The sequence below is a fragment of the Hemiscyllium ocellatum genome, chromosome 1 (genome assembly GCF_020745735.1).
Source record: "Hemiscyllium ocellatum isolate sHemOce1 chromosome 1, sHemOce1.pat.X.cur, whole genome shotgun sequence".
In the NCBI taxonomy this organism is placed as follows: Eukaryota; Metazoa; Chordata; class Chondrichthyes; order Orectolobiformes; family Hemiscylliidae; genus Hemiscyllium; species Hemiscyllium ocellatum.
In genome coordinates, this window is record NC_083401.1 from 163354603 (window position 1) to 163378651 (window position 24049).

Sequence of the window (24049 nt, forward strand, 5' to 3'; positions counted from 1 at the left end):
GACAAAATCCTCTGCAGCTAACACATGATTCAAATACCACTACCACCATCAAAAAGAAAATAAAAAACTGAGGTTGTGGAAGGGAGCAGGAAGGATAGAGGAGGCAGTGAGAATGGAGCAAGAAAGGGTGACAACTGAAAGAAGGTTGAGCACTGCACTTTGGTGGGGTTGAAGAGAATACAGTCAGGGAGAAAAGTTGAAGTTGATGCACATGAAGGTCCTGAAATTTCTAAATTAACAAGAATATTTAAGAATCAGACATGGAACTTGCAAAATTAAAAGTTTCAGCTATCTCACTAATGTGAACTTCGACTTAAAAACAAACAGCAAGTTAACAAACAAAAGCATTGATACATCAATTGGATTCTGTGGTCAGAACGACAAGTTTACAGAGATGTGTAACAGCTGAAAATGTGTTGCTGGTTAAAGCACAGCAGGTCAGGCAGCATCCAAGGAACAGGAAATTCGACGTTTCGGGCCAGAGCCCTTCATCAATTCCTGATGAAGGGCTCTGGCCCGAAACGTTGAATTTCCTGTTCCTTGGATGCTGCCTGACCTGCTGTGCTTTAACCAGCAACACATTTTCAGCTCTGATCTCCAGCATCTGCAGACCTCACTTTTTACTCAGAGATGTGTAACACCATTAAAGAAGAGGTGGGATGGCACAAGAAAAGTGTTGGTGAATAGGTTGTGGTAAGTGTTGAAATTAGGAAATCAAACGACAAAGTATGTGCACTTATGTGATTTTAATATATTAATAAAATACGCAATAGATTTAACATAAAATACCTTGGACAAATCTCTGAAGTTGCTTGGCAGTGTCAGGTCCAACTCTTCTGATTCATAATTAGTTATCACCCAAGGAAAAACTGGATACTGATTCAAATCATTGTAAGTCCGACCTTAATGACAAAAAAAATTTGATTCAATAGGCAGACACAAATCTGGACAGTATTGTTTCAAGGCAGTAAAATAACATGACACCAACTTTAAATAGATGAAAACATTCTCATATACCTTAAACAATGCATGTTAGAAAGCATTTGATATTCAACGTGCAATTTGCATCAGCTGAATGTACTGGAGGCTAGTTCTCTAAAGTTACTCAAGGCTCAATTAGAGATCTGATAGGCAAGCAAGTCGAGCTTTGTAGATAGCAACAGGAAAGTAGGGATGAGAGCAGAATTTGACCAGTCCTGATTTTACTGAATGATGGAACAGGTTTGAAGGATGAAGTGGTACCAAGTACTGCATTCTTAACAATTCTCAGCTAGTGGATGAAAAAAGGCAGCAAATGAATTCACTACTGTACTTATCAACACAGGAAAATTGTTAATCAACTCAGGATGAGCAAGTGTTTTGTATACATTTTGCATATATTTTGTAAACAACCTGTACTGAGTCATACAGCATGGAAAAAGGCCCTTCGGCCCAAACCAACCATGCTGAGCAGGTTTCCTAATAGTGCTGTTTGCCTTTTTTTGGCCCATATCCTTCTAAACCTTTTCTATCTGCTTATCTGTCCAAATGTCTTTTAAATGTTGTAATTGTACCCACCGCTACCAATTCCTTTGGTAGCTCGTTCCACATATGCACCAACCTCTGTGTGGAAAAGGTTTCCCCTCAGGTCCCATTTAAACGTTTCCCTCTCATCTTAAACCTATGTGCTCTCATTTTGGAATCCCCTACTCTGGGAAAAGACCTTATTTGGCTATTCACCTCATCTATTCCCCCTACAAGCTTTCATTAATCTCTAAGGTCAATCCTCAGCTTCCTATACTTCAGGGATAAAAGTGCCAATATATTCAACCTCGCCTTATAACTCAAACCTTCCAGTCTCAGTATCAGCTTTGTAAATCTTTTTTGCACCCTTTCCAGTTTAATAACTTCCTTCCTATGGCAGTGAGACCAGAATTGTATGCAGTACTCCAAATTTGGCCTTGTGCAGCTGTAATATGACATTCTGTACTCAACCCTCTGACCAATAAGGACAGAATTTGAGGATGCAGATGCTGGAGAGTCAGTTGAAACATATGGTGTTGGAAAGGAGCAACAGGTCCGGCATCATCTGAGACATTCCTGATGAAGGGCTTATGCCCGAAACATAGACTCATCTGCTCCTTGGATGCTGTCTGACCTGCTGTGCTTTCTCAGCGTCACATTTTTTGCCTTTGACCAACAAAGAAGTGTGCCTTCTTCACGATCCGGTGTATTCATGACATCACTTCCAAGGAACAATGTATGCACACTATTGGTTTCTCTGTTCGACTACACTCCCCAGGGCCCTACCATTAACTGCCAAAGTCCTGCCCTAGTTTGTTGTACAAAATTGCAACATCTCACATTTAGCTGCATTAAAATTTATCTGCCATTCCTCAACCCACTGACCGAGTTGATTAAGACCCTGGTGCACTCCTAGATAATCTTTTTCATGCCCACTCCAGCACAAATGTTGGTGTTATCTGTAAACTTCCTAACCATGCCTCCTATATTCCCATCCAAATCGTTTATATAAATGATAAATGACAAGGGACCTGGTACCGATTCTTATGACACATGGCTGGTCACAGGCATCCAGTTTGAACAACAATCCTATTTCACCACCTGATGTCTCCTACCAACAAATTTTATATCAATTGGCTAGCTCTCCCTGGATCTCATATAAACTAATCTTACTAACCAGTCTATCAAGAGGAACTTTGTCGAAAACCATGTCATAGTCCATGTAGACAATATCTACTTCTCTGCCTTCATTTATCATCTTGGTCACCTCTTAAAAAAACAAAATCAATCACATTTGTGAGACACGATTTCCCATTCATGAAGCCGTGCTAACTATCCCTAATCAATCCTTGCCTTTCCAAATCCATGTAGATTTCATCTCTCAGAATACCTTCCAACAACTTACCTACCACTGACATTAGGCACATCAATCTGTAGCTCACTGGCTTTTCCTTTCTTAAATAGTGGCCACACATTAGCCACACTCCAGTCTTCCAGTACTTTGCCTGTGTGTACAGATGATACAAATATCTCCGCTAGGGACCCTGCAATTTCTTCTTACAATGTCCTGAGTTCACATGAATAGGTCCCAGGGATTTATCTACTTTTATGCATTGTAAGACCACCAGCATGTCCTCTTCTGCAATGGGAAATCTTTTCAAGACTTCATTATTTATTTCCCCGAGTTCTTCAGCTTCCATGCCTTTCCCTATGGTAAATACTGACAAGAAATATTAATTTAAGATCTCACCCATCTCCAGTGATTCCACACATAGGTGGTCTTGTTGATCTTTAGGGGGTCTTACTCTCTCACCAGTTACTCTTTGCCCTTAATATACTTGTAGAATCACATTGGATTGTCCCTTACCTTACCTGTCAAAACTATTTTGTGTCCTCTTTTTGCCCATCTGATTTCCCTCTTAAGTATAATCCTACACCCCTTATACTCCTCAAGGGATTCACATGATCCCAGCTGTCTATACCTTACATATACCTTCTCTTTCTTGACCAGAGCTTCAACATCCCTAGTCATTCAGTGTTCCCTATTCCTGCCAGCCTTACTTTTCTTGCTGAAAGGAATATGCTGACCCTGAACTTTCATTATCTCACTTTTGAAAATCTTCCACTTTCCAAATATCCATTTACCTGTGAATAGCCTCCTCTAATCAAATTTTGAAAATTCCTGTCCAAAACCTTGCCCCAATTTAGAATTTTAATTTGTGGAGTGACTTACTCTTTTCTACAACTGTTTTAAAACCAACAGAATATGGTCACTAGTCCCAAAGTACTCCCCCACTAACATCTCAGTCACTTGCCCTGCATATTTCTCAAAGTTAAAAATCACATGACACCAGGTTATAGTGCAAGTTTATTTGGAAGTACAAGCTTTCGGAGCACTGCTCCTTCGTTAGGTAGCTAGTGGAGCAGGGTCATAGGATACAGAATTTATAGCAAAAGATCATACTGTCATACACTGACGCGATATATATTGAACAAACCTAGGTTGCTGTTAAGTCTTTCACCTTTTAGAATTGGTTGCAGGTTTCGATTCATTAATATGTAAATCCCAGAATTCTTTCAAGCAAGACGAGTCAGAGTGTCGACATGGATATCACCATTACACGTGGGGACACCGCCCACAATGTATGCAGCAGGTAATCATGTGACTCGGCCAACATTGTCAATCTGATACGCTGCAGGCAAGGACGCCCAGAGGCATGGTACATTGGTGATACTGTGCAGACGCTATGACAACAGATGAGTGGACACCGTGCAACAATTGTTGGACAGAGATGTTCCCTCCCAGTCGGGGAACACCTCAGCAGTCAGGGACATTTGGTCTCAATCTTGGGGTGACCGTCCTCCTAGGCAGACTTTGGAATACACAACAATGCAGAGTGGCTGAGCAGAGGTTGATAGTCAAGTTCGGTACCCATGAGGTTGGCCTTAACCGCGACCTTGGGTTCATGTCACAGTACAGGTGACCCCACTATACTATACACTCTTACACACAAGTACACATACCCACATACTCTTACATACTCTCAAACTCACGCAGACCCCTCTCAAACACATGCCCTCTCTCAGGTACACACACTACCCTCTCATAGGCATATACTTCATCACATTCATGCATACACACTATCAAGTGTGCACGCACACACACACATTCTCACTCCCTCATACATGCATGCACGTGCACACACACACACACACACACACACACACACACATATATATATAAATCTATGGGGTGAATGTGCATTTGCAGAATTGTATTTGCAGATACATCTTATTCAAAAAGCACACAATCTGTCGGCAGTCAATATTTTTGTAATCCATGTGACATTTTATAAATTCCTACTTTGGAAACAGAGACTGTCTGACTCAAAATTGGAATACATATAGACTCTAACCTCACACCTTTAATGCATTGTCCGAGCTGAGATGTCACTTTTTAAATATAAAACCTTAAGTTATCTCAGGAATGTGACTTGAAAGAAATTCTGGGACTTACAATATTAATGAATCAAAAGCTGCAACCCATTCTAAAAAAGATGAAAGACTTAACAGCAATCTAGGTTTGTTCAGTATATCGCATCAGTGTATGACACTATGAGCTCTTGCTATAACGTCTGTGTCCTATGATCCTACTCTACTAGCTACCTGAGGGAGGAACAGCACTCTGAAAGTTTGTACTTCCCAATAAACCTGTTGGACTATAACCTGGTGTTGTGCAATTTTTAACTGTCCATCCAGTCCAACACCAGCACCTCCACATCATACTTCTCAAGAGGAGGTCAGGTTTTGCTCATTCTCTAGAAAGGCAATCTACACATTTATTGAGAAATGTTTTCTGAATACACTTAACAAATTCATCCCCATCCAAGCCCTTAACACTATGGTAGACCCAGCCTGTGTTTGGAAAGTTAAAATTCCCTGCTATTACTACTCTATTGTTTTTACAACTATCAGTAATCTCCCTACCCACTGGTTTCTCAATTTCCCGTTTAATATTGGGGGGCCTATGGCACAATCCCATCAAAGTGATCACCCCCTCCATATCTCTCAGTTCTCCCCATATAGCTTCTACTGGATATCCCCCAGGAATATTCTCTCTAAATGCTGCTGTGATGTTTTCCCTAATCAAAGATGTCACTTCCCCATCTCTCTTGCCTCCCTTCCTGTACTTCATTTAGCATCTGTACCCCGGAACATTGAACTGCCAATCCTGTTCCTCCCTCAGTCATGTTCTGTAATTCTACTCCCATGCCCTGAGTTCTTCTTCCTTATGGTGAGGCCTCTCGCATTGAAATAAATAGAATTTAGTTCATCAGTCTTCCCTCATTTCCTGGCGTTCTCTGCCATACTGCAGGATCGAGTTTGGGTCCAGAGGTAGGAAAGCATGGTTAAGATTTTCAACAGTGAATAAAGCTGGAGAGGAGGAAACAGTGCTGGAAATGATCTGATGTTTGAACCTCACATCAAGGTTAGAACAGGATACAAATGGATGCATGTCATATGACTAAGTTTGAGGGAGTCAGCTAGGGTGAAGATGAGATAAAAACAATGGCATCTATGGAGAGAGAAAGAGAGTTAATGTTTCCAGTTCAGTATGACTCCTCTAGAGAGGATGGTGGATTTAATTCAGTACCCAGCGGTGGGGTAGGAGCAAGTAGAGTAGATTGAGACAGTGTCAGGGCAAAACACAAAGACAGTGATAATGGTGGTAAAAGAGTGATATCTATACAAAATAAATGTAAATGCTAACTGTGCAAATGAGAAAATGAGTCAGCTCTGCTGAAAACAAAGTCAGCAAGACACAAACATGTCATTGCAGGGAGGTTGGGGGATATGAGAAAAACGGAAGACAAGCTCTACAAACTCAATACTGAGTCCAGAAGGCTGTAAAGTGTCCAAGCGGAAAATGAGGTGTTGTTCCTTCAGCTTTACAATAGTAGGCATATGATGGAAAGAGCTGGTCATTGAGTTAAGAATAGTATTGAAGAGATAGAACTGAGTTTTATGAGCAAATTGATGAAAACTGTCTTAATTTTTATTTTTTATTCATTTGTTCACTGCCTAAATACCCTTGTCCATGCCTAAATACCCTTGAAAGCACGATGGTTAGATTCCTTCTTGGACTGCTGCAGTCTATTCGGGGCAGATATACCCAAAATGCTCTAGGTGGGGTATTCCAAGATTCTTCATCAGTAATACTGAAGGAATGACAATGTAGCTCCAAGTCAGGATGGTGACTGGTTTAGATAGAAATTTGAAGGTGCTGTTATATTCATGTATATGTTGTCCTAGCACTTTTAGAGCAATTGTGGGTTGGAATGTTCTGTCTAAGGAGCCTTGGTGATATTCTGCATCTTGTCTTCTAAACAGAAGTTCCGTTAAAGTTGTGGACCGTATATGTCATAGAGTCAGAGATCTACAGAATACAAAAAGGGGAGGTCAGGTCTGACCAACCTGCTTGAATTTTCTGAAGGTATGCGCATTGGGACAATGCTTCTGATGCAGTCTACTTGGACATCCTCAAGGCTTTTACAAGGTCTCATGTGGGATACTAATAGCTAGGATAAGTGCCCATGGGATACAAGCAAATTTGGTAAAGGGGGTCCAGAATTGGCTGAGAGGTTAGAAGCAGAGGGTAGGCCATTTAGAACAGAGTTGAGGAGAAACTTCTTCACCCAGAGAGTGGTGGATATATGGAATGCTCTGCCCCAGAAGGCAGTGGAGGCCAAGTCTCTGGATACTTTCAAGAAAGAGATGGATAGTGCTCTTAAAGATAGTGGAATTAAGGGTTAGGGGGATAAGGCAGGAACTGGATACTGATTATTATGATCATGGCTGATCATACACAAAGGGTGGTGCAAGCATGAAGGGCCGAATGGCCTACTTCTATTGTCTATTGGTAATAGTTGAGGGGTGTTTTTCCAACTGGAAATATGTGTCTAGTGGGGTCCCACAGGGATCAGTGTTGGTGCCCTTGCTATTTGTGGTAAAATAAATGATTTCAAATCAAGCCCTTGTCTTCTTTGACTCCAGGGAATATAAATCTAGTTTATGCAACCTCATTTCATACCCAAACTTTGGAGACCCTATAATACCCTGATAATTCTATGCTGTTGTGCTTCCAAGGCCAGCATGTTGTGAGATACTTTGGCCAGTACTACATAGAGTAGTCCAGATACATTCAAACCATTGCTATGTTACAAAACAACAGAACTTTCTCTTCCACCAATCTAATTATAAACACTAACATTCCACAGGCCTTTCAATTTTTTTTTCTATCTTATGATATTACATTTTAGTTATCTAGGCCCACACATTATCAAATTCTCTCGAATTTCCAGTGTTCCTAGTCTTTCACCATTCTAATAATGCTCGGATCAATTCATCCTTCTTTGGTCTAAACTTAATAAGCTCACATTCATCTACATGGAAATCCATTAACCATAGTTTTGCCCAACAACAATCTAAAGTTATACAGCATCTTTAATGATTTCAAAGTAGTTTCCAAAAGCTTTATCAAATAAATTTGATACTAAGCGACCTCAAAAAATGTAGGAACAGGAAACCAAGAACTTGAAAAAGTCTTATAAGCAGGAAGTCAGAAAGGTTTAAGGAGGGATTTACACAATTTAGGCATAGTGAACAATAGTGGAGGGATTTAAATTGTTTATGTTCAAGACACCTGAATTTCAGAAGTGCAGATATCTCATAGGTTATTGGAGCTGGATGAGATCACAGATACAGGGTCAGATGAAGGGTGACCAGGACTTGTTGAGGATTAGGACATGGACATTACAGTTTTGGATGCTCTCAAGGTTACACAGGGTAGAAGGGAAAACTGGATTGGAATAATTGTCTCAAGGATTTTTAGCAGCAAATCCGCTGAGGCAGAGGCAGAGGCAGTGTCTGATGACATTAGGGAGGTGTAAACAGTGATGGCACAGCTATGTGGCCAAAACCTCATATCAGGGTCAAATATGGAATCAAAGTTATGCACAGTTTCAGATAACTGCCAGGGAGAAGGGTGGAGTCAGTTGCAAGGACATGGACTTTGTAATAGGAACCAAACGCATGACCTCAGTCTTCTCAAGTTAGCAGAAGAGAGTTTCCTCTTCGCCTATGCTGGACGTGGAACAAGCAGTCTGACAATTTATTGATAACAGAGTGGTTAGGAGAGGTAGTGATGAGACAGATTGATGTTTAATGTTGAAGACTGAATCACTGGTTTCACTGATGTTCTTTAGGGAAGGAATCTGCCATCCTTACTTAGTCTGGCCTAAATGTCACTCCAGACCCACAACAATACAGTTGAATCTTAACTGCTCTCTGGGTAATTAGTGACGCACAATAAATGCTGGCCCAGCCAGCGATGCCCTCTTTGCGTGTATGAATAATAAATTAAATCTGACTAATAGAAAGCAGGGCCTTGGGATTGGGAGGGAATTTTTAAGAAAGAAACTTGTAAATAAAAGAATGCCACAGGATCAGAGGTGGAGCTATAATTATGTATAATATATATTCATGACTTGGATGAGGAAAGTAAACATACTACAGTCAAGTTTGTGGATGACATAAACAGAGACAGTAGGGCAAATGGTGAGGATGACACAACGAATCTACATATGGACAGGTTAAGTATGCGGGCAAAAAGCTTGGCAGATGGCACACAATGTGGGAAAGTTTGAGGTCATACACTTTGGCAGGAAGAATAGAGCAGCTGAATATTATTCAAGTAGAGAAAGACAGAGGGATTTGGGAATCCTCATCAATAAGTCATAAAAAGCTCACATCCAGGTTCAACAGGTAATCAAGAAGGCAAATGGAGTGCTGGCCTTAATTTCAATGGGAATGGAGTATAAAAATGGGGTGGCACAGTGGTTAGCACTGCTGCCTCACAGCACCAGGATCCCAGGTTCGATTCCAGCCTCAGCGACTGTCTGTGTGGAGTTTGCACATTCTCCCATGTCTGCGTGGGTTTCCTCTGGGTGCTCCAGTTTCCTCCCACAGTCCAAAGATGTACAGGTCAGGCGAATTAGCCATGTTAAATTGCCCGTAGTGTTAGATGCATCAATCAGAGGGAAATGGGTCTGGGTGGATTACTCTTTGGAGGGTCGGTGTGGACTTGTTGGGCCGAAGGGCCTGTTTCCACACTGTAGGTAATCTAATCTAAAAGGAGGGAACTTTTGCAAAAACTATACAAAACATTAATTAGACCACAGCTGGAATACTGTGAACAGTTTTGGACCCCTTATTTAAAAATAGATATACTGGCAATAGAGGGAGCCACAGAAGGTTTATTCAGCTGATAGCAGGAATGGAGGCACTGTCTTATGGAGAGTGGTGGGATCGATTGGGTCTGTACTCATTGGAATACAGAAGAATGACAGGTGACATTACTGAAACATTCGAGACTCCTATGGGACTTCATAGGGTAGAAAAGAAAGATGTTTCTTCTTTTGTCAAAGTTTGGACCAGAGTGCATAATCTCAAAATAAAGGGTTGTATATTTAAAACAGCGGTGAGGAAGAATTTCTTCTCTCAGAGGCTAGTGAATCTGTAGAATTATTTACTGCAAACAGTTGTTGAGGCTGGGTTGTTAAGTATATTCAAGGCTGAAATAGACCAATTTTAATCAGTAAGGGGTTGAAGGGTTATGGAGAAAAGTGGAGCAGAGAACTATCAGATCAGACATTATCTCATTGAATGGTGGGGCAGATTCTATAGGCTGAATGGCCTACTTCTTCTCCTATGTCTTATGGTCGACAGCTTTATTTATTTACTCAAAATTTAAATTAAGTTCCAGAGATATGACCTATCGTCTACTAATCTCTATAGGTGCTTATGAATAAACTAAAATTAGTTGAAGTGTTTTATTACTTTGTTTTTAATAATAAATTCCATTAGCTTCACCATATATACTGGTTTGACTGGTCCATATTTTCTAGCCTCTCATCTGCATTTTCCTTTTAAAAAGAATGGAGTTGCGTTTAAAATTTTCCAATCTGAGTAATGTGTGTCAGACAAAGGATCAGGTCATTGAGAAAAGGATTCTGGATTTGTTCTCCAGAATGACTGCACTAGAAGGAAAGCTCAGTTGTGAAGACTCTCTCGTACTGTTTCCTCTGATGAGGAAATCCATAATCTTAAAATTATTACCATGTTAATTTGGAGTGAAATCAGGAAGCAATTGCTTTCAAAAGATAATGAAAAATTTTAACTATAGCCCACAAAAGGGCTTTGTTGCTGGATCAATTGAAATTTTCAAGGCTCAAATTGACAGGTTTTTATTAGATAAGGTAATCAAAAGATATGGAACAAAGATGGGAAAATAGAATTGAGATATAGGTCAGAGATGATTGAATTAAATAGCTTATGGAGTTGAATGGTCTAACCCTCTTCTGATTAATTTTCTCACCACAGCCAAGGTCAGTGAGGCCCATATTTTTTTTTCTATTACCTGTATATTGACCAACAATATCTTTTTCTCTTCAATGAGATAATCAACATCTTGAAACAAACAAGTTGCTCAAGGCAACAGACAAACTTTAATTTGAGGTGAGACAGCAGGCAGTTCATATTTGTGATATTATTTCAAAATAATTCATGCAACAATATGCGCTAAGCTATTGTTTTAAATCTCATCTATTACTGCATTACCAAGGATTTTTCTTTTTAAACCAAAATGAATCTTTTCCCTTCAGTTTAGTTCAAAGCTTCCTATTTCTAAGCAACATGCTCACAAAGTGGGCATATAAACAGGCCACTGACAATCAAAGTTCAAGTTTATTTTAATATTTAATAAGATTTGAGTAATAGTCAAGGGAAAACTGTTACATGAATCAGCTGAAAGGAGGTGCACTCTAACAGTATGAAAGAGATAAAGTGTCAATTCTTATCCATTTATTTTTCTCCTCAAGGAGCGTGGTTAAAAGCTGACAAAGCTTATTTTCTCTACTGGTCATTATGTTGGTTCACACACTTCCAATGAGACATCAGCTGAGCTGAGTTATGAAACAAAGGCTTGAATATGCCTATTGATAAATTGGTGGTAAACTGTTCCAAACCTAAAATGACTGAAAAATGAAAGTGCAAACTGAATTTTATATTCTCTCTATTGGATAAAAGTTACAGGCTAAATTGTTAATGCAAAATTTTTAAGAACAAATAATTCTAAGGCTATAGAGAAAGCAATGGAAAAAATACAATCTCGAGGAACAGATCATGAGTATGAGGCATAGATACGACCACAAGTGGATAATTGTGTATAATTCTGCATACCAAACTACAGCAGGCATACCCAGTCATTGCGATTGTGTAATCAAATGGATATCTAGCTTAGAGCATCTTAAGTATAAAATTATTTGTTTTCAGAATTGTCAAGGTTCTTAAAAGAACAGATGAAATAAATCTCATTATGTTTGAAACTGCCATGAGATCAAGAATCAGAGCAGATGTGTAGATGGTTAATTGTAAAATAAAGAAAGACCTGCATTTATATGGTGCCACTCATGACCAATGAAGATCTCAAAGCTCATTACAGCTAAAGTACTTTTGAGCAGTATTCATTATTCTAATGTAGGAGACATAGATTACTCAGAGTGGTGAATGTGAGAATGAACTAACAGAGAGGACCTATGAAAACCTTAGGAGCAATTTGATATTTTCAGGGACATCAATTGAGGTCCATAGTCTTGGAATCAGTGAGATGTGATTTGCTAGCAAAACTGAAGCACACTGAATAAAAAAGAGTGGCATGGATAAAAAGTTGTTTGGAAGCAGAGTGATTTGAATACTTTCTCTTGGACTGGAGAAAGATATGCAGTAAATTTCCATAGGGGTTCTATTTTTCTTGATTAATATAAATAAGTTGGATTTGGGTACTGTGCACAATTTTAAAATTGTGTAGAAACTAAACTTGGAAGCGTAAAACTATGAGAAAAGTAGTGATAGATTTCATGACAGCAGAGAAATTGGTGGAATGGGCAAACATAGGGCAGGTTAAATTTAATGTAAAGAAGTCACAGAATTATCGACAGCACAGAAATACTCAAGCACCTGCACATTCTTTTCTTCATCAATGGGACACAATGCTGTTTAGCTTAATTAGATACTGAAGCAGTCCATGATCAAATGCAACAAGATTTAGGTAATATCCAGCCTTGCGCTGACAAGTGGCAAGTAATATCCGTGCCACGTAAATACCAGGCAATGACCATTTCCAATAAGACAATCTAATTACTACCCCTTGACAGTCAATGGTGTTACCATCACTGAATCTCCCAATATCAATAGACTATTGACCAGAAACAAAACCGACTAATCACTTAAAGACAATGGCTACAAGAGCAGGTCAGAGACTAGGAATAATGTGGTAGGTAACTCACCCCCTGACTCCCAAACTCTGCTCACCATCTAAAAGGCACAAGTTAGGAATTTAATGGATAATCTCCACTTTCCTGGATTGGTGGAGCTCAAACAACACTCAAGAAGTTGACTCCATCCAGGACAAAACAGCCAGCTTGATTGACACCACATCCCCAAACATCCACTCTTTCTACCACTGATGCTCAGTAGTTGTAGTGTGGACTATCTATAAGATGCATGGCAGGAATTCACAGAAATTCCTTAGACAGCACTTTTCAACCCATCTAGAAGGGCAAGGGGAGCAGATATATGGGAACACAATCACCTGTATGTTCTCCTGTGACTTGGAAATATATCACTGTACCTTCATTGTAGCTGGGTGAAATTTCTGAAATTCCCTCTCAAAGAACATCGTGAGTCAACCTGCAGCACGTGAACTGCAGCAGTTCAAAAAGGCAGCTCGCCACCACCTTCTCAAAGGCAACTAGGGACAGACAATAACACTCCTCACAAGTGAATATATATATATATATATAAATGCGTCTTTTATAAAGACCAAGATCCCATTCTCTCAACATGTCCTGCCAGCTTCAAAGATCAATGCATATGCACCTCTCGATCTCCCCTGTCCGTTCTCACTCTCTAAACTCTGCCATTACATCTATCTCATCTCTTTTTACCATTCCTGCCAAAAAATGCATCACCTCACGTTCTCTTATTAAATTCCATCTGCCACTTATCCACCCATTTTGCTGGCTTATCTGTCACGCTGTAGTTGATTGCAGTTACCCTCACTATTTGCGTTAGCAAATGTTGAAATTTTACTCTGTATTCTAATATCCAACTCATTTGTATGTATTTTAAAAAGCGGTCTAAAGCTGATCCTTGGGAAAATAAATATACATCATCCCACAGTCTAAAAATAAAGACTTGGCACAGCACAATGCTTTTATCTTTAATCCAATTTGTATTCAAAGTTTGTGAAAAGATTTGTAGCTCAGGTGCTTGTTGTTGTGGTTCTGTTCGCCGAGCTGGGAATTTGTGTTGCAGACGTTTCGTTCCCTGTCCAGGTGACATCCTCAGTGCTTGGGAGCCTCCTGTGAAGTGCTTCTGTGATCTTTCCTCCGGCATTTGTAGTGGTTAGAATCTGCTGCTTCCGGTTGTCAGTTCCAGCTGTCTGTTGCAGTGGTCGGTATATTGGGTCCAGGTCGATGTGCTTATTGATTGAATCTGTGGATGAGTGCCATGCCCTGGCTGTTCTCTGTTTGGCTTGTCCTATAAGAGTAGTGTTGTCCCAGAGGAATTCATGTTGCTTGTCATCTGCGTGTGTGGCTACTAAGGATAGCTGGTCGTGTGGTTTCGTGGCTAGTTGGTGTTCATGGATGCGGATCGTTAGCTGTCTTCCTGTTTGTCCTTTGTAGCATTTTGTGCAGTCCTTGCATGGGATTTTGTACACTACATTGGTTTTGCTCATGCTGGGTATCGGGTACTTCATTCTGGTGAGTTGTTGTCTGAGAGTGGCTGTTGGTTTGTGTGCTGTTATGAGTCCTAGTGGTCGCAGTAGTCTGGCTGTCAGTTCGGAAATGCTCTTGATGTATGGTAGTGTGGCTAGTCCTTTGGGTTATAGCATGTCCTTGTTCCGTTGTCTTTCCCTTAGGCATCTGTTGATGAAATTGCGCAGGTATCCGTTTTTGGCAAATACATTGTATAGGTGTTCTTCTTCCTCTTTTTGCAGTTCTGGTGTACAGCAGTGTGTTGTGGCCCTTTTGAATAGTGTGTGTTGGGGGTGGTTGCTTTCGTAGTTCAGGACTTGGTCTGTGTGTGTGGCTTTCCTGTATACCTTTGTGGCGAATTCTCCGTTAGGTGTTCTCTGTACCATCATGTCTAGGAGAGCAACCACCCCAACACACACAAAAGAAGTTGCATCAAGACACTGTTCAAAAGGGCCACAACACACTGCAGTACACCAGAACTGCAAAAAGAGGAAGAAGAACACCTATACAATGTATTCGCCAAAAATGGATACCCGCACAATTTCATCAACAGATGCCTAAGGGAAAGACAACGGAACAAGGACATGCTATAACCCAAAGGACTAGCCACACTACCATACATCAAGAGCATTTCTGAACTGACAGCCACACTACTGCGACCACTAGGACTCATAACAGCACACAAACCAACTGCCACTCTCAGACAACAACTCATCAGAACGAAGGACCCGATACCCAGCATGAGCAAAACCAATGTAGTGTACAAAATCCCATGCAAGGACTGCATAGAACACTACAAAGGACAAACAGGAAGACAGCTAACGATCCGCATCCATGAACACCAACTAGCCACGAATCGACATGACCAGCTATCCTGAGTACCCACACACACAGATGACAAGCAACATGAATTCGACTGGGATAACACTACTATTATAGGACAAGCCAAACAGAGAACAGCCAGGGAATTCCTAGAGACATGACACTCATCTACAGGTTCAATCAATAAGCACATCGACCTGGACCCAATATATCGGCCACTGCAGCAGACAGCTGGAACTGACAACCGGAGTGGCAGATTCAAACCACTATAAATGCCGGAGGAAAGATCACAGAAGCACTTCACAGGAGGCTCCCAAGCACTGAGGATGTCACCTAGACAGGGGATGAAACGTCTGCAACACAAATTCCCAGCTCGGCGAACAGAACCACAACAATTTGTATTCCAGTTGACACACCCTGCATTCCAGGAATCACAATTTTGTTAAACAGCATTGTATGTAGTACTTTGTCAAATGAATTCATAAAATCCACGTAGATAACATCCCCCCATCGAACTTCTCTTTGTGTTATGCCATGACAAAAATTAATTAGTCAAGTATAGTCTGCAGTTTATACATCTGTAAGAAAAACATATTTTGGAAGGAAGAATGAGAAGAATCAATATAAAATAAAGCATACAATGCTGAAGGGATGCAGGAAGGGAGACACCTGGACTATCTACGCACAAATTGTTATTGAGGCAAAGTAGATTGAGAAAGAAGTTTAAGCAGCCGTACGAATTCCTGGACTTTATAAACAGAGGCATACTATATAAAAGGAAGCAATACTGAACTTTTACAAAGCACTGGCTTAGTCCCATCTGGTGTTTTGAGAATCACATTTTAGAAGGTTGTGAAGATTCTAGAGAAAGTGCCGGAAACCGTTACGATAATGGTTTCAACAACTAGGGAACTGACTTACAAGAATAAATTTGAGAAGCTGGCGCTCTTCTACTTAAAGAAGCAAAGGTTGAAGGTAGATTTGATAGATGTGTTCAAAGTCATGAAAGGACTTGACAGAATAGGTACAGAGAAACAGTTACCATTGACAGAAGTATCAAGAATCAGGACAGCAATTTAAGGAGATTGGTAAAAGGACTAATAGTGACATGAAGAAAAGCTTTTTAAATAGCAAATGGTCAGGATGGAATGAGAATTTGGTGGAGGCAAATTCAGTCATGACTTTCAAAAGGGAGTTGAATAAGCAAGCGAACAGTATGGAAATGTAGGAACAGAGGTGGAGCCAGTGGGACTCACTTGATTGTTCCTGGCAAGAGCCAGCAAGGACATGCTTCTTTTCTGCTATAATCATTGTGATTTTAAGAGATTGCTAACTACTCCAGTGCTTACTTTTGCTTCTCATTTTAATTTTGCCAAATTGAAAATTTGCATCTGGTGAAATAATGAAAGAGAATAAAATACAAATATATTCTCAGTTTTATTTAACTGGTCATTTGTGAGGTCCTATGGTTTAAACATTTCCTTCAAAATGTATTAATTTACTATTTCTTTTTACTAGCACACATACAGGGTTTCTTTTCAGAGCCAATTTGAACAGTCTCAAAACATCTCAACCCAAGTGAGGAATAACTTTTGTATTATGAAATTTTTGCCTCTTGGTTGCAAGCAGATAATTTATACAACACATACTTACAGTACTTCATTTACAAAGAATATTATTTCATATAGAAATTTCAGTATTTCTTTACCAGCTATTGTGTTGAGGAACATAAGGTATTCAAAGTTGGAGATTTCCCTCCGCTGCCAACGCTGCATCATATTGGATGCTTTGAAAAGTTGCCGAGGGCTAGCAAGGGTGATTCGTCTGCAGATCAGAGAAAAAAACATCAAAAACAAAAACATTTGTGGTATTTTTAACTCCTTGGATTACAGTAGATGTGCAGGCTACTTTTTTTTTTAAACCACCTTTCAGTTTAAATACTTTAAATGCAAATTATGTTATAACCATTAGTTTCCTGTTCTGGTTTGGTTCCGATCTGAGTAGAACATACAAAATTAATGAAGTACGGTAGTTAAATTTCAATGCCAATGACATTTCCAGCTTGAATAAGGACGATCCAAGTTAAGCAATATTCTCACTCAGTTCAAACCTGATTAATTCATGTTGAAATACTACTTTCTGTAAAAGAAATTAAAACTGCATTTACCTTAGGCAAGAATGAATTAAATATAATTAACAGTTTCTTTAAATTAAAGCTATAGTTTCTGTTGTCAACTCAGCTCAATCTGAAGCAGTGTTTCAAAAGCTAGTACTTCCAATAAATCTGTTAGACTATGACCTGGTGTTGTATGATATTTAACTTTGTCCACCCCAGTCCAACACCGGATCCTCTAGATCACAGCTGAGCTCAGCTCAGTGATCTGACCTGGTTTCTCAATGCTTCACTCCCAACAGGTTGTAATTTTCCAGCTAATGTGATTTTATGGTCATAACGTAAATGAACTCAATGAAGGAATACTACTGGATATCACTAGAGCTTTCCAGAGTTCTAATCATTCTGTTTAAATTTCCCAGCACAAACATAATATAGTTTTTTTTTGTCTCTCTCTCTTTCTCTCTCACGTGGCATCTGAAAACATTCAACACAAACAGAATGAAGCCTGACAAAAATTATAGTTGACAGCAACTGGATATTGTCATATGACATGATTCACATTCTTCTTTACTTCTGAAAGGCAGTTTGCTCAGTTTCACAGCTGCACTAGTTCAATTAGTTCAACAAGGCCATGTTGACACAAGGCAGTGCCATTTTAGCATTGATTTATGTATTTGGCATGAATACAGTAAATTACAAAATAAATGCATGGCAGATCTTAATGAATACATTTTTTTAAGCAATAAAAAACTCCAATGTTGGGTTTGGGTATATTAACACATAAGGTGTTCTGATATGTTATGTATTTTCTACATGCTAGAAGCATGGATCTGTAACAATCTAATTTCTTGCCATTACAATAAAGCGAGTAATGAATCAACACATTGCTCTGAACGTATATTTGGATTATTAAGCACAAAAGAACAAGAAAATGTGCACTTACAGAAATTCTACTCTGTGATGACAATATAATGAAAAATAAATGCACATTTAGAAGAATATGCTTGTATACCTGGTTTGAGGTAGCCCAAAACCTGTACCAACTCCAACACGAGGCAAACAATGAACAACTTTCTTGACTGTAGCTTGATCTGGGAAGTTGAACATGACAGCAGCTGCCAAAGAAATAAACAATAAAAGAACATTTTTTAACATGACATCACCTTCTGTGATTTATATTGTATTTTTGTTTAATAGAACATCTCTTTGCAATTAGATACATAACAGATGCAGAATTGCAAGCCCCTTTGTCTACACATAAATCACAGTTTTCAATGGGCAACGGGTTATTTCCGCTTCTTTGCTGAAATCCATTCCCAAAAAAGATTTCCTGATGCAAACATGACCATGGATTTAAACAAACTTAGCTGCATGGACATTATCATAAAGTTTCAGTTGTCTGAAGTGATGATTTTGTGCAAAAATGTACTATATTTTAATTCATGAAAGATCAACAGAATTATTAACTATTTCACAGAAGGTATGATTGTTACAATGTTACACTTTTTTGGAGATGTTCCAATACATATATGTTTATTTATATAATCCATTTAGTCCAGAAGTTGTCCTTGGATATATGATGTAATTGTGAATTTTAAGGAACATTTGAACACCTATCAAATAACCAATTTACAAAACTTAAGTATTAAATATTAGAGGCAATTTTCAGTATCAAAATGAAAAGGAGTTTGCATGTACCAGGGGTTTTTACTGACCCAAACAGCCTACAATGAAGAAACACAGTTGTCTAGAAAATTAAAGTTTGATAATCATACCTTGAAATTTGATAGTTTTAAGTTATATGAAATTCCCTTATATATTATTAGTTTTGAATTGATAGTTCTGAAAAAAAATGGTTGAGCTCATTGGGGAAAATTGCAAGAATCATTGGAATCATGTGCTCATTAGAAGCATTCAAAATGGAATGACATGCATATGTGAAATGGGACAATGAGTTATGAGAAGGCAGAGGAATGGCATTGTGGAAGACACTAATTTGGACAGCCAGTGCAGACACGATGGGCTGAACGACCCCATTTTGCTTTGCTGTAACAATTCTGTGATACGATGAAAAACAATTGCCAAACTGTAAGTTATTATAAGAAATTAGAACTTCTTCAGTTATAAATAATGCTCCTTTAGCAACACAACTTGAGTCCTTCAGGAGAATTTCAAATGGTATTTATTAGGCCATTAGTCTATTTATATTCTTTACTCTGAAAGGGTAGAAATTATTTCACACATGAAGCTTTCCAAAAGCAGTGGAAGATGAGTTCAAACGAAATAAAACGAAACAAAATTGGACAATTTAAATCGTTAAACAGAGAAGTTCCAACTAAAAGAAATGTCCACAGACCATTTTAGAAGTAAGACTTACTTCGATTGGCAATAAAAATTTCTAGAGCAGTATTCTGCAATAGATAGCGCCTGGAGAAAATTGCACGTATTTCGGTGAACAACCATTTTCCATGAAGTCCTTCAGTATACGCCAGTATCTAAGGGAAAAGGAATGAAGGCAAGAAAAGATTTATGAACTGATTCTACTAAGCTTCTAATTTTGGTCATTTACTAATACAGAGTTTTAATACTATTGATAAAATAGATACATTTTGTTGAAGATTTTGGACTTGCATTCATCAGGACAATTTGCAAGAATACCAATTTAAGGGGAAACCCAACATTTATATTGTATGAGAGGAGAGAGATTAGTAGGTATGTTTCCATGGAGATGCACCAGTCAATGATTATTAACAGTTAACTGTCAGGCTTTGTTGAAATTTTAAACCAGGTTAACTCTGATTGGTCAAGACATTGCTCTGTGATATGAACCAGTGCATAGCTACCATTTTTGTTCAGCTGAAACAAGCACAAAGCATGCACAAGTTTGCCTCTCTACAAAGAGCAGCACCCTGATTACAAATGTGTATAGCTTACTACACATGAAAACCATGACTTGGAGGTGCCGGTGTTGGATTGGGGTGGACAAAGTTAAAAATCACATAACACCAGGTTTATTTGGAAACACTAACTTTTGGAGTGCCACTCCTTCATCAGGTGGCTGTGGTATCCCCTTTGCTTGCTACGAACATACAAAAAGATATACAGAGGGCACTGCTGAGAACCAACTGAAGGATTCTGGGAGGATTTTGCTCATTCCTGATGAAGGGCTTTTGCCCGAAACGTCGATTTTCTTGCTCCTTGGATGCTGCCTGATCTGCTATGCTTTTCCAGCACCACTCTAATGTGGATTCTGGGAGGAGTCAGCTCAGTCACCAGTGAAGACCCAAGAGTGAATAAAAGGGACGCCAGCTCAAGCCACAATCACCTGATGAGGGTCCGATGCTCGGATAGCTACTGCTTCCAAATAAACGTGTTGGAATATAACCTGGTGTTGTATGACTTTCGTGTGTTGTATGCTGACACATCAAAGTGCACCAAACTGCCAGTCCACTGGCTCTTTTAATTGGTTGTCAGTGTAATTATTTGCAGTCTCAGGATTATAGAGAAAATAGTGCTCTCTTATGGAATCACATCCAATCTTGGACAGTGTGCTGCATATGTTGTGTGGGACAGTTGGGTACACTCAGTACTTTGTTTGCTATGAACATACAAAAAGATATACAGAGGGCACCGCTGAGAACTGAGGAGGATTCTGGGCGGAGTCACCTCAGCCACAAGCAACCATCCAGGAGTGACTAAAAGGGACACCAGCTCTAGCTAAGTGGCCATTTTGAAAAGGGATGCTTTGTTGTTGAAGTGTTGCTGGAGGTTTAAGCATGGGCTTTGATGAATACTGGGCTTCAGTAAAGAGGGTGATCCGCTACAAGGTAAGGGCAATGTAAGATTCTGTTCTTTGGTCTTATTGTGACAGGTCAGAAATGTAGTTAGGCAGTGTTACGTTCCTCCTACCAGATGTGGGAAATGAGGGAACAGTCTAGTGTCCCTGAGGAATACGTCTGCAGGAAGTGTGATCAGCTGCAGCTCCTCACAGAGCACAGTTGAAGCAGCAGTTGAACACATTTAGGAGCATACGGGACCATAAAGTAAAATAGACACTAGTTATAGTGATGTGGTCACACCACAGGTTCAGTCAGGCAGATGGTAACCTCCAGGAGAGGCAAGCAGGTAGTGCAGAAGTCTCCTGTGGCTATTCCCATATCATAAAGGTATACCATTTTGCACACTGTTTGCAGAGGATAACCTCTCAGGGAAGTACAGCAGCAGCAGCTAGACCTATAGCACCATGACTGGCTCTGCTATAGACCAGGGTCAGGCAAAATCCAATTGAGCATTAGTAGTAAGGGACTTGCCTATTTGGTGCATAATCAAGCATGTCTATGGCTGCGATCTTGAGTCCAAGATGGTGTTTTGCCTCCCTGCTGCCAGGGTGCAGGGTGTCTTTGAGTGGTTGTACGAAATTCTTGAGGGGGAGGATGAGCAGCCAGAGGTCTTTGTACACATTGGTACCAGGTAGAAAAAGGGATGCGATCCTGAAAAGTGATAATAGTTAAGCAGAAGTTTAAAATGCAGGGTTTCACAGGTAGTAATTTGCAGGCGTGAGTAGGAATAGGAGGATTTGACAGATGTGGCTTGAGAACTGGTGCAGGGGCAGGGATTCAAATTCTTGGATATTTGGGATCTCTTCTAGGGTAGAGGTGACCCGTCCAAGATGGACAGATTGCATCTGAACTGCAGGGGGACCAATATCCTGGCAGGAAGAGTTACTTGACATGGTTTAAACTCATCTAGCTGGAAGTGGAGGGGGGGGGGGGGCGCAAAGCAGTACTAACAGAAGTTTGAGGACAGTATAGAAGGTAATGAGAGCGTGTTAGACAGAAAAGGCTGTATTGATAATCCTAATACTAGACAGGGCAGGCAAGAGTATGGCAGGAAACAAGGGAACTCTGGGTTAAACTGCAAGGCAAATTTACTTGCGGCATGGGACTAGGATAGTATAGCTATGATAGAAACATGGCTGAGAGAAGGACAGGACTGGCAGCTCAATGCTCCAGAGTACAGATGCTATAGGAAGGATAGAAAGGGAGGCAATAGAGGAGGAGGAGTTACATTTTTGACTGGGAGAACATCAGGGCAGTATTAAGACAGGACATTCTTGAGGGTTCATCTACTGAGTCTACATGTGTAAGAACTGAGAAATAAAAACGGGGAGATCACTTTGATAGCATTGCATAATAGATGCTCCAATAGTTAGCAGGAGATTGGGGTACAAATATATAAGTAGATTGCAGATAGCTGTGAGAATAATAGAGTATTAATAGTCGGGGACTTTAACTTTCCTAACATCAACTGGGACTGCCATTGTGTTAAGGGCTCAGATGGAGAGAAATTTGTTAAGTATGATGAGGAAGAATTTCTCATGCGGTCTGTAGATAGCCCTACTACAGAATGGACAAAACATGACCTCCTCTTGGGAACTAAGGCAGGGCAAGTGATGGAAGTTTAAGGGGGACTCGTGACTTTAAATTCTATTTGTTTTAAAACAGCTACGGAAAAGGATAGGCATGGTCCATAAGTTAGAGTTCTAAAGTGGGGCAAGACCAATTTTGATGGTCTTAAAAAGTATCTTTCTAAAGTTGATTGGGGGAGGCAGTTTGCAGGCAAAGGGATGTCCAGTAAGTGGAAGGCTTTCAATGGTGAGTTAATGAGGGTTCAGGGCCATCATATTCCTGTTACAGTGAAGGGTATGACTGATAGGAATAGGGAACCCTGAATGACTAGAATTATTGAGGCCCTGGTCAAGAAAAAAGAGGAGGCATATAACATGTAATACACAGCTGGATCAAGTGAATTCCTTTAGTTGTATGGAGCATGTCAGATTCCATTTGAGGGAAATCAGGAGGGTAAAAGGGGACATGAGGTGACTTTGTCAGATAAGGTAAAGGAGAATCCAAAGGGATTCTCCAAGTACATGAAAGGCAAAAGGCAGGAGAGAATAGGGCCTCTTAAAGGTCAACAAGGTCATCTTTATGCAGAACTACAAGAGATGGTTGAGATCCTAAATGAATCCTTCTCATCAGTATTTACTTTCAAGAAAGAAATGGATGTTAGAGAACCTGGAGAAATAAATAGCGATGACTTGAAGAGAGCCCATAATTCAGAAGAGGTGGCACTGGAAGTCATAAACGCATTAAGGTAGATCTCTGACACTTGAAGAAGCGTATCCCAGACTTTGTGGGAGATTGGGGAGGAAAATACAGGGTCCTGAGCAAAGATTTTCGTATCATCGACAGCCATAGGTGAAGTGCCCGAAGATTTGAAGACTTGTAATGTTGTGCCATTATTTAAGAAAGACTGCAGGGAAATGCCTGGGAACTACAGATCAGTGCCTATGGTCTGTGGTGGATGATTTGTTGAGGAGATTCTGAGAAATAGTATTTACAGGCATTTAGACAGGCAAAGACACATATGGGAGAGAAAATCATGTCCCACCAACTTGATAAGAGCTTTTTTTTGAAAGGGTGACCAAGAAAGTAGATGAGGGCATTGCGGTGGACGTTGTCTTCATGGACTTTAGCAAGGTCTTTGACAAGGTATTGCACTGTTGAATGAGGTTAAATCTCATGGGATCTAGGGAGAGCAAGCCAATTGGATAAAAGATTGGCTTGAAGGTAGAAGACAGAGGGTGGTGGTAAAGAGTTGTTTTCCAAAACTGGAGGCATGTGACTAGTGATCCGCCTCAGGGATTGGTGCTGGGTCCACTGTTATTCAT

The 24049-nt window shown here is 39.9% G+C and overlaps 1 protein-coding gene across 1 annotated transcript in view; it reads right to left on the bottom strand.

Annotated features, from left to right (window-relative positions):
• The window catches only part of lrba (LPS-responsive vesicle trafficking, beach and anchor containing), an 866835-nt gene that overhangs the window by 280663 nt on the left and 562123 nt on the right, over positions 1–24049 (bottom strand). Inside the window, exons 41-44 of the mRNA XM_060827381.1 lie at positions 19697–19814; positions 18332–18434; positions 16912–17027; positions 790–902 (exon numbers count right to left, since the gene is read on the bottom strand). Of these exons, the coding sequence (XP_060683364.1) occupies positions 790–902; positions 16912–17027; positions 18332–18434; positions 19697–19814 (450 nt within the window). The remainder of the gene's footprint in view (positions 1–789; positions 903–16911; positions 17028–18331; positions 18435–19696; positions 19815–24049) is intronic.